Here is a 12,438-nt window from a genome sequence, read left to right as displayed (position 1 = left end):
AAAGCACAAACCGATTATGTGCGGACACTAATAAATTATGAGTTCCAGAACGAAAACACGAAATGCATTTTTTTTTTCTTTTTTTAAATCAAAACAAAAAGTAAAATTTAAATTCTTTGTCTTCGCTGAATTTTTCTTTCAAAAATGGGGGAAAGTAAAAATTGAGATTGGTTTTTAATGAATATGTCAATTATTTCACTGCCTAAATGAATAGTGTATTTCGAAAAGGTAACAGCATTATTTTTGATTAAAATCGAATAATTTGTCATTTGAATTTCGTATTTTTACGGCAAAATCAATTAAAGCTATTTTTTATTGAGAACTCTTTTAACGCAATTTCCTAACGAAACAAAGAAAAAAAGCTAAGGTCAGTAACATTTACCAAATTTTCATTACTTTTTTTTTCATTTCATTTTAAGAGCTATTACCTTTTTGAATTAACCATTCAAATCAAGTTTAAAGATAAATTATGTTTTGAAATTTTTATTTCCTGGTTTGTTTTTTCATGCTTTTTCGCTTCGTTTAGCATTTATTTCGTTCTTTGTATTCCAGCGTGAATGGTGATGGTTTTACGCCGCTGGATTTGGCGGTCATGACTACAAATGTTGCGATGGTCCAACTTTTGCAGTCTCATGGAGCCTCAGAAAGTGCTAAATGTAAGTATTTTTTCTCCTTCTCTTTCAATGATGTATACCTCAATAAGTAATTGTGTCATGAAAATGGCATTATGAGTGACATTAACCTAAAAAAGTGATGAGGGTTTTTTCGTGATTAAGGTCAACATATTTGGACCAGTATACAATGATAACGAATGGGAAGTCCTGTTATTACCTTGAAACTGACAATGAGAAAATATTCATAAAACTAATCCATTAAGAAAATTACGTTTGCATTACATATTCTAAAAAAAAGATACATGAAGCTTCTTTACATTTTAAAGGTTTTTTTTTTTTTTTTTTTTTTTTTTTTTTTTGAGCAATCACGATTGCTTATTGTTCTCATTTGACTGTTTTGAATTCCTATGATTTTATATTTCCACCAGCACCCTCTGCAGCACCACCGTCGCGTCGACCGGCCTCACGATGCTGCTCCTCTTGCGAAAACCGTCTCCAGGTTGCGTCCATATCCTACACACACACACACACACACGCACGCACGAACGCCTACACACACGCGCATACAGAGACAGCACTGCATACACAACACGTACACACATGCATACATACACACACACGCACCCACACACATGCGCCTACACAAACACACACGCGCATTCATACATACACACATACACACACACTCTTTATTGCGAAAAACATAATTTGAATTCAAGACGCCGAAAATTCAAATTAATATATATATATATATATATATATATATATATATATATATATATATATATATACAAATTTTTTTAGCTTATTAAAAAAGAACTTTAAAAAAGTAAGTACATAAAAGGAGAGTAGCTTTCAAAAATATCTCTAAAAACTGAAAAAAAAAGTCATTCTTAAAAAAAAAGTTGGAAAAAAATTTTATATTTAAAAAAAAACTGGAGTAAGTAATGGTGTAGAGATGGTGAACTGCATGTCTATCAGTTTGAATTTCAATCTCCCCCTCCCATTCAAACCTAACAAGAATTAAGAAATAAGGGTAGGGTTTTTTTTTTTTTTTTTTTTTTTTTTTTTTTTTTTTTTCCTTGAGAGAGAGAGAGAGAGAGGTACCTAAAATTCTTTTCTATGATATTATGGCTCTGCCCCATGCTTCATTTTGAAAAACGTATCTTTATTGAATTTATTTACCTTTCTTTAGAGAAACAGAAAACGTGATAAAACACATACGTATGCAATAAGTATTTTTAAATTGTAATACACTGATAATCTGACACTAAATTACTTTTTAGTTAGCAATTAATTATATGCGGGAAAATTTCACATCAAGCCTTAAATAACAAAAGTGATTGATTGAATTTGTATTCATAAAATTTGGAGTTATAAGTACAAACAAACAAATTCTTACGGGATAAACAAATGAGCTTTCGAATCCTTTCCGTTTTCTGTCTGCAGAGCATCTTCGATCTACAGAAATGAATTAAAATAATTATCACCCAACTATGCTGTTTTCAACCACATTTTACGCTGTTTTTCGGTCGTCTAATGGTGTGCTGTTCTGTATTATGTTTTCATTGTCATTTCAATCCTATATTTATTTATTTTTTTTTATTTTCACGTCTTAAATAATGGCACTCAATTAAAAAATTAATAAATAAGTTTAGAAAGCTAAAAATTATAACTGCATGTTTGTGAATTTTTGCAATTGCTAAAACAGGCATTCTGATTTTTAAAAAAAGAACAAAAACTAAGTTAAATCAAAAGTAATTTATTTTGTTCATTAAATAGCTGCAAGAACAACTGTGCATTTCATTTACAACGTATTTAATGTTACAAAAAATTCGCATTACAAAAAATCAAATCAAAGGAAAAAAATCATTGTGGCATTCCTTCTTACCTTTTTCTCTCAAACTTTTTATCAGTAAGATTTAAAAAATTGTTCGCGTTTACGCTTAATCCTCGTGTCGTAAACTGTCATTCTTTGAGTATTTATTTGTCTTGCAGGTTTCATGTTAACCTTCATTTTTCAATCAAAGGTTTTAAAAATTAAGTTTTAAGACAGATGTTTGTTTTGTGGAAACATTAACTTGGAGAAAAGGTGTTGTTGTTTTTCGAACAACCGATGACCAATACTTCTACTAGAAAATTGCGTAACTTGCTTTCAAGTGTGTATTAAGAGAACGGAATTGAAAATAATGTGATATTTTTAAACTCTTAAATAAAACAAACAAGAAATCTAATTTTTATATGAGTCAGTGAGAAGCAAAGGGATGTAAGTGGAAATTTTCCAAGTTTTGAGTGAAACGCGTTTAAAGATAAGGTACTAGGTGGGCTCTCATTGAAAAGTTTTCCGAAATCATGTTATATAAAAGCACCTATCAGGGCTACTAGTACTATCTCTTTTCCCTAGACAAAGGAGAAGTTCACCTACCATTTATACTGGTTATCTCCAAATTTTCAATTTTGCCACGTATATCCCTTTGCTTCTCACTGCCTCATATGACATTAAAATTTCAATGAACAAACACAATTTGTCAGCTATGTTTAAGAAATTAAAGTACTTTCTTACTTGTCCAAATATTTTTCGTATTAAAATGCAATTGTAAAAACATACATATTTCTTTAGCGCTAGCTTTTTAATTAAAAGCTCTACACATTCTCTTACATAGGGGAAAAAATTAATTTAATCATATAGCTCTATTTCTATAAATTTTCAAAAAATGTTCCATTTAACTTCTAAACATGTACATAAAAATTTCGTTGCAGTTATACGTCGTTATAGTCTTCCATTCCATGCTACATTTTTTACTAATGAAGGAACTTTAAATAAACACAGTCAAATCATTTTTCAACGAAAGTCATAAAAGCAAAAATTATGTTGTAATGGAGATTTCTAAAATCCCCAAACTATATTTACGTAGAGTGCGGTTACGATTTGATTTCTCTGGTTCAATCGACATCGTTAAACCGAATTTCGAATATGCTCTTTTATTAAAATTACAATACTATTTATGGTTGATTAATTGTATTGGTTTTCATATTGCTTTTTCAAGATTGGTTTTTATAGAGCCTTAATATTGGCTATCCTATGGGGAACAACAGTTCAAGGTCGAAAAATAATTTAAAAGTTAGTACCAAAAATGAAAGGTGGTTTAAAGAGAGAGATTTTCAAACTTCTAAAATTTTGATCAATAGCTTCTTAAATTAAATTTTTTTGCCCAAAATAAAAAATTTCTACCTAAAATTAAAATTTATTGTCGGAATAAACTTGTGTACGAAGTTTTACATTTAAAACAGCTAACCAAAAAATAAGCTGAAAGAAATCTTCGAAAAACAAGAAAATTTACAAAATCAAGTCAAAACTAGAACAAGGACATTTAGACATATACCAAATTAAATGCAAAAAGCCAATCCCCTGAAGGAAGGGAAACGTAAACTCGTCGCATCAGACATCATGAACTTATTTTTTTCTTGCCAAAAGTTTTTCTTGCATGAAAGCATAAATGCTTCCATAAAATATGATATTTGTAAGTTAAAAGCACGCAACTTTGCATACATTTTAATTTTCTAAGAATGTGTACTTTCACCAAGTCCCATCCATTTGTGTAATAGGATGTGATGACAAATGAGTTCTATGCAAACGCGAGACCATCCACTGCTGAGCCAATATTTAGGCTCAGGTCAAAAGAAACTAGGACACGAATGTTTAAGGTTTGAAAGCAGAACAGATTCCCCCTACAGGTAGACATAAAAATCTGACGTCGTTATCCGCAGCTGTTCGTCTCTTTTGATCAAATAAAAAGCACCCAGAACCTAAATAAATCATTAACGAGAACGCCTTGGAGGAAAAAAAAAGACAGGTAATAGTGTGTCGGGTCTAATTACTGCGCATGCTTTCGATATGAGTGGACATTACTGTCAGCGCTTGTGACGCCCGTTGAGCGAGTTTAGCATTGCAAGGACAAGGGGAAATGCTTGTTAAGTTTTTTCCCTGCCAAATATTTCGAATATATGTGTGAAGTTGAATTGGGTGGTAGGGATTGTCAACACTCTGGTTTATACGGGACGGAATTTTACTGCGAAGGGAAATTCCGTCCCGAATTGAGGGGGGGGATAACATTTTATAGAAATACTAGTGGTACCCGCACGGCTTTGCACGTAATAGAAAAATAAAAAGGTATTTTGGTTCGTCTGTATATTTACAAATAATGTATGGTGAATTTTCTCGCCAATTGGCTTGTACCCATGTTCCGGTTCCACGTTATGATAATTTCGTATCTCACCAATTGGCTTGTGCCCATGTTACGGTTCCACGTTATGACAATTTCGTAATTTACTCGTCCGTCTTATGACAATTTTGTTCTTAAAATTGGAATAGAGAAAAAACCACGTCGAATTTTCAAAAAAAATTGCTTCGGGTGCACACCCCCATGCTACAAACTAACTTTGTGCCAAATTTCATGAAAATCGGCCGAACGGTCTAGGCGCTATGCGCGTCACAGAGATCCGGACAGAAAGAGATCCTGAAAGACAGAGATCCCGACAGAGAGACTTTCTGCTTTATTATTAGTAAAAAAGATGATGTGCTTTTAATTGCTCACTTTTTTTCATCCGTTTTATATTTCAAGAAATATGAAGAAGTACGTGGAGTTCATAAACTAAAAATTTGTACCAATGAGAAGTAAAAGAAGTTGACATGAATCAATCAATTTCAAAAACCTCTCTTTCTCTCCTTTTTATTTGTGGTTGTGTGTGTGAGAGAGACTGTACATACATACAGAGATAGTGTTGTAGTCGTAAAAGTAGCAAATGGTATAGACTGTACATGGATTTAAAAATAATAGGCTGTACGCTGAAGCTTTAGAAGGAAGATGATGGGTAACTTAGATTAAATTGTGGGTAATGACAGTTTTTACACTTCTGAAAATACAAGCCATATACTGCCATGGGCTGGTAAACAGCAGTATCTAACTTTCTTTTATATTTTATTAATTTTATATTTTATTAATTTTATTTTTGATTAATTTATTTTTGCTTATTTTTATTTATTTATGCCAATGATAATTATTTTTGAGACCTTCAAAAGAATGCTTGAATAACAAATCAAAGATTATTTGCGTACGCTTTATGTCAAGATTTCGTTCCATAAAATTTTTCATGAAGTAAATCTCTCTGTTATGAAAAAATATTTTTTTCTTTGCAGAGCCTAATGTTTTTTGAACTGATCCTAATTGAATAAAAAATTGTTCAAACAAAAAGATGGTACCACTGGACTGGAATTAGTCGAGCAAAAACAAAATGTTGTGTCCGGAAAGCATTAATCCGTCAACAGTTATTAGGGGACACAATAGACATACTTAATACTTATACTCAGCTCCATAAAGTCAGTGGATCATTCCACGGGAAAACAGACATTTTATCCAGCGTATGATAGCTCTAAAGTTTGTAGGATAAAAGCGACAACAACTCAGTTTTTTTCATACTGCTTCCAGGAAAACTCAAGAAATTAATTTATTTTCCTGCTTTTTTGGGAATGAAAAGACTTGTTTCAAATGTAGTTGTATCGTAACTACATGTGCTATTTTCAGAAAATTTCAATTCAGTCCACAACTTAAAAAAGGTTTATAAAAACATACTTTATTTGACTTAAAATATTAAAACCAACTGTAACTAAAACTTTTGTAAATAATACTCACGAAATTAAAGTTAATTATATGATTTCAAGAGTCAAGAGATAAAGTTCAAAACAAGTGTAAATGAACTTACAAGAACTCAGAAGAAACAAAACAACAGGCAAAGAAAACTTAAACAGACATGCAATATATATCGGTGTCCCAACTGCGCCACCTACAGCTAAAATTACAGTTACAAAGCTTGAACAGTAGTTAAACTACCATTTCTAAATCTTATTTGATTAAAAGTACTTTATGTCATTTTTCGAACAAAAATTTTTAACAAAAGTGAAACATTCTACTGCTTTTTTTTTTTTTTTTTTTTTTTTTTTTTTTTTTTTTTTCAAATTTGACTACTTGTACTCAGCTGGCGAAGTCATTTGAAAAGTTTTTTTTTTTTTTTTACTTAAGAAATTACGTATGTAAGTGCAATTTCCTTGACAAAAAAATGTTTCTGTACTCTTTTTAGCGACTATTTTTAAAATAATATAGAATTGTATGCGTAAGAATAAATGTTTTATTTTTCTGTGAAGTGGCCCTCTATTTGTCTCTTTTTAAAACTAACACTAAAAAATAATTAATAGAATAGCAAAATATAAGTTCTAGTAAAGTTTTTGCCAGGTTTCCTACACGTTACACGAAACCTAAGTTTTTCTTTTTTTTTAAGAAAGAAAAACTGGAACCCCCCCCCCCCCCCCTTGCTTAAAAAATAACACAAGTAAAAAACTTTCATTAGGTTTGCAAATTTTTAACTTTTATCCCTAAATAATTTGTATCTCTTCATAAATAGAAGGAAAATTTAGTCCGATTCGATCCCCATTTCACGGTGAAGTCACCGATACGTGTATTTATATATTTCTTCTCCTTCTTTCCCTTTTCATTAATCAATGGACATTCTTGATCCATTGAATTAACTAATTAATATATTTTTCGCATATTTTTCTTTTTAAATACGTTTTTAAGATGGAATAGTAAGCTTTCTTTCGGTCTTGTGTATTATATATATATATATATATATATAGAGAGAGAGAGAGAGAGAGAGCAGGTAAAAGCGTATGGGAAGAAAAACATTTAAGCAGTTGCCAACTACTTTTCTCTGCAATAGTTTACAAATTTTAAAATTAAACTTAAGACTATGTTATTAATTTATTGTTTTTTTACAGTTCCTTGTCGTGACAGCAGGAACAGTCACCTGCAAACTCTCTTACGTGAAGCGGGTCGCTGCGTGGATGACTTGAGCACCTGTGTTCTCAGCGCAGCTACCAATGGAAGTTTATCCGCGGCTCTCTTAAAAGTGAGTATACTGTCGCCATCTGTTAGCAGCTCTGAACACTTTTGTGATTTCTCATTCAAAGAGGCTAAATCGCATTCAAGTATTTGAGCCTTTTTTCAAAGCTATTTGCTTTTCTAATCAATTAAAATAAATATTTGCTGTGTTATAAATAGCAAATAAAAGGCAGAAAAAAGAAATAGTGATTTATTGATGTCTTTCACATAACTTGAACTAAAAGCTCGAACATTAGTCGTTATACATTTAAAAAAAACGATTGTATAGTTTCCAGTAATTTAAAAAATATAATTTCTTGATTGACTATTTATTAAAACTGTACTTGTTTTTAATTTCAGAAAAATATTCAAAAATAACACTTCAAATGTCTTTTAGTAGGCTGATGCAAAACGACGCATAAATGAAAACAACGTACAATAGAAATGGAAACATCGACTATTCGCTTTGACTTTCGCGTGCTTATAGCCCTACTATTGCAAATTTAAGCAAATATAACAGTTTTGTAAGGTTCTAATGGAGTTTTTCATGCAGCTAATCAGCATTAGCCTGTAATCTTTTTATACTAAAGATATTGGAAGAATTTTAAAGGGAAATGTATGTGAAACAAATCAAACCTTTATGGTATAGCTTGAATGTTCATTTTGCATAGCATATCTTTCCAGTTATTAGTGCTATTATAGCATTATTAGGAGTAAATACATGTGCAGGTATTTAACTAAAAATATTATTTTATTTTCGTCTGACGGGCTGATTGCATTCGTGCAAGCGATGTTTTCACAATGAATTGAATTTAGTAAATGAATTGCATTTCATAAATGCTTTGACAAACAAAATACGCTTTTTTTTTTTTTTTTTTTTTTTTTTTTTTTTTTTTTTTTTTTTTTTTTTTTTTTTGTACTTTAATTCCTGAGAAAGCACCCTTTCCCTCTTTCTCAATAAAAGCCAAAAAAAAAAGTAGTTAGGAAGGGAAAACGAAGTATAAGCGATATACTCACGACGTATAAGCGATACATTTTTGCATTAAAAATATGAATAGTTCGGGTCTTGTAGACTACGCCGTAAAAATATATAACAGATATTTAAATGAGAGACGAATAAACGATGCTTAACTTTAGTTTAAAATTCAAATTGATTTTTCTTCCGGTTTCCACGATGCTAAATTTTTTTTATTCAAGATTCAAAGCGCGAAAATACTCTTCACTACATTTTTGAGCAGTATTTCTGACTTTCAATGCTTGAAATACACTCGTACAGGCGTTATAAATATCTCCGGGAATAACGTTAGCTCAAGAAAAGTTTGGTATTTATCTATCGAATCAGCCCTTAACTAACTGTTTTGTCCTAATCTCTGAAAATCTTTCAATGAATATTTCAGTTAAATATATTATGGCTGAGATAAGGACCGAAAATTTAAAGCAAATATTGAACGGAAAAAATATTTATAAACCTATGCCTACGCAACCAGCCAATGAGCATAAGGGTCGATACGCAGTATAGTGTATCGAACTGTTCCAAAAGGGCACGCAAAACAAGGATTAATACAGTCGAACTTGCTTATAACGAGCTCTGATTTAACGAGAACTTGGATTTAGCGAGGACATCAAAAATATTTGATTGATACAATGTTAAGTCTATGGGAGCATAACTCGCTTTTGACGAAAAAACCCGCTTAACGGGAACAATGTTTTTGTGTTTCATAAAATTTCTATTGACTTCCAACTAGGCTTAATCTTTCTTGTAAAAAATTTCTTCAATGCTCAATAGACAAAAAAAAAAGACCGTTTTTTTTTTTTTTTTTTTTTTTAATGAAAATTCTACATTTGTTGATGCCACTTTCAAAGTATACTTCCGAGAATATTGTTGCTCAAATTCAAGGTAATGCAGATGTATAAAAAAGAGAAATCTTCGAACAAAATAGCATAAGAGAGAGACAATAGTCAGTTAAAAGCAAAACAACCAGAAATAATAATAACAATAATAGTAATGATCCTATATGCACGTTTAGCATTTTTTTCCACAAACTTGTTTTTTTTAACGAGTACTCGGTTAAAACGAGCAAATATCGCGGTCCCTTCGCGCTCGTTATATACAAGTGCGACTGTATGTAACGAATAAATATAAACCTATCGAGACGTTATCGATAACATTTTAATTCCAAATGTATTTTTTACAATGATTGTCATTGCTGCATTTTGTCGAGAGATCCCTTAAAAACTTTTTCGAGGTTGAGGGCCAAGTTTGGATAGATATATACATATAAGCCAAAATCAAAAATACACCTCAAAAATTTAGTCAAACATCTGTTCACGCTTTGTATTTTGATTAAAAACGTTGCATCGTGGAAAAACGGAGGGAAAAAAACAATTGAATTTTTTAAAGCATTACAATCGAATGTTTTGTTATTCTTTGAAATACGACGTATCAAATATTCTTAACATTCAAAAATCTAAAGTACTCATCTCTTCTTTCCCTGCCGTCTTCCATATCACTCTAAGAAAGTTTTTGTTGATAGAATTGATCCCTAATTTTGACTTTACTGTTCTCGTATCTTTCACTCCTCTAAAAATATCAAGGACCTTCGTTCACAAATAATGTCACTCTTGGAGGCGGGGAAGAGGGTACGTGAAATTGCGCCACTTTGTGACAAAGGGGAGGAAGGAGGTAATGAGAAGTGTGCCATCACATATTTTGGTTTAAATAATATGTTTATAGTAAAACGTTTGTGTAATACAGTGACAAGGGAAGGGGTTCATTCTTAGAAAATTAGAATTAATCACTAATATGCCCTTTACTGTTTTCGTATATTTCACTATTTTAAAGATAGAAATATTACAAAAAGAGAGAAGTGTCAAATGTCAAGGAGTGTTTTCACACCTTGAAAAAAAATCCTAGCTATATCTCTGATGTAAACTACTCCTTCCCCTCCCTCTTTCGGTGCAAAGAGCAAAGACTGTCCTCAAAGAAAGTGATTCGAATGCACACTCACTCCAACGGAAACGGTTTTCCACGAAGGTACGCATTCACCGAGCAAAGATCTTGCGGAAATGCTGCAGCGCTAACCTTGAGACCAAAAATAATAATAATATAATAAAAGACAATTCGATTCGGAGTTACACTTTTTGTTGCGATAGCAGGTGGATTTCACGCTTCACCTTCCCAAAAAGAAAAAAAAGACAAAGAAATGTCACCCCCATCTTACGTAGAAGTAAATGAAATCAGAGATGAAACAGGTTTCTGGGGAAATGGAAAAATGAGATGTGTCCTTCCCCCTTTTATTACTCTCTCTTCGATTTTCTCTTTTTTTTTCCTTTCTTTTTTCCCCTAATTTTTTTTTTTTTTTTTTTTTTTCCATTTTCTATTTTTTAATTTTATTTTTTTTTTAAATTTATTTTTGATTTATTTATTTATTTATTTTACAGATGAGTGAGGGGGCTTTTCCAATTATGCTGAACAGATATTACTGAACAGTATAAAGTGAAACTGCAATTTTACTCCCCCCGAATCTACGTTTTCCTCCCATTATACGCTTTTTCCATCAGGTCCTATAGTTTTCCTCTATACCAAAATGTTAATTTCACCCGGATGAAAAGTTTTTTGTTAATTGATTTCCCGCATTTTACGTTTTCCCTGGGGAAGAAAATAAATAAAAGAAGAAATGTAAAGACAATATGTTTCCTTTTGTGCTTTTTTGAAGCAAATCCACGCTTTTGAAAGTAAATCTAAGAAAACAGAAACGCTAATGCTCCATCCGGTTATATTATAGACTATTTTCTCCCTAAACGCCAAGTTTAAAAAGATCGGAAATGGTATGCATGTATAATGATGTTCTTTTCGTAAAATCGAAGGTATTATACTTTTTAAAAGTATAACTACCTTAAGTTTTTTATATTTGATTTTTGCTTTCTATGCATTTCCCGTATTTACGTTACCTTTTTGCCCAGTCCTTCGAGAAATCTAAAAGCGACGGTTCACTTATTCTAATGAAATTTTTCTGTTAGAGATGTGGTTTTCATACAAAATCTCGGGATAGATCATTTTATTTCTAATGTTAAATAAACACCAAAAAAAAACGCGATAAACTAAGCTCAACCCCTCCTTGTGAGCTCATGAAAGTAATGCGACTGCAATCATTTGCACGTAACTATAGTTTCCAGTGAGAGGTTGATGATTTTTTCACACATTAGACGGAATTCAGATCATTCGTATGAAAATAAGTTATGAAGACTTCAGAGTTAAAGGAAAAAAGCTCAGTGGTTTCCAATCGACTCCCAAGGGAGGCATAGAATAATTTTAAGGCGGCACGCAGTTGTTACCAGCATCGTCATGGTAACAACTGCGTGCCGCCACACACACACACAGAAACACACACACACAAAACACACACACAGAAAAAATAATAAATAAATCGGTATCAGAAACTAAAATTCAGCAATACTTCATCGCTACGGCATTCGTGTTTGAGCACCCTTTTCAGAACAGTATGTGAATTGGAAATTTTCCCCGCCAGTTTACACTCAACGTTAAGAGCCATTATTTTGAAGTTCAGACAAGGTGTGGCAGTGACCATTTTTGATTTTCCTATTTTTTTTACATGTCAAAGTAGGTCATGAGAAGTGAACATTCTGAAATTTTTAGCCTTCTAAAAAATTTTTTTCGCTCGTTAAAAATTTCCAAAGTTTGAGGTTTTGCAGCGCTTTTTTAGAAAAATTCTAAAAGTCGCATTTCAGTGAGCTTTAGCTCTTTACAGAAACACCACCCCACGGTTATGTTTATATTTATTGGTTGTACTGTATCTAGTAATGATGACTTCATAGTTATTTTGGTTGGGAGTTGTTGCTTTCTTCAGATTAGGGGTCGCAAAGTATGGATT

The 12,438-nt window shown here is 31.8% G+C and overlaps 1 protein-coding gene across 1 annotated transcript in view; it reads left to right on the top strand.

Moving 5' to 3' along the window:
* The window catches only part of LOC129216998 (ankyrin repeat and fibronectin type-III domain-containing protein 1-like), a 168,590-nt gene that overhangs the window by 76,355 nt on the left and 79,797 nt on the right, over positions 1 to 12,438 (top strand). The window contains exons 4-5 of the mRNA XM_054851228.1: positions 553 to 656; positions 7,444 to 7,574. Coding sequence (XP_054707203.1) covers positions 553 to 656; positions 7,444 to 7,574 — 235 coding nt within the window. The remainder of the gene's footprint in view (positions 1 to 552; positions 657 to 7,443; positions 7,575 to 12,438) is intronic.

Source organism: Uloborus diversus, chromosome 1, assembly GCF_026930045.1.
Source record: "Uloborus diversus isolate 005 chromosome 1, Udiv.v.3.1, whole genome shotgun sequence".
Taxonomy (NCBI): domain Eukaryota; kingdom Metazoa; phylum Arthropoda; class Arachnida; order Araneae; family Uloboridae; genus Uloborus; species Uloborus diversus.
Note: the sequence above shows the minus strand (reverse complement) of the source record. Positions and strands in the feature narration are given on the sequence as shown.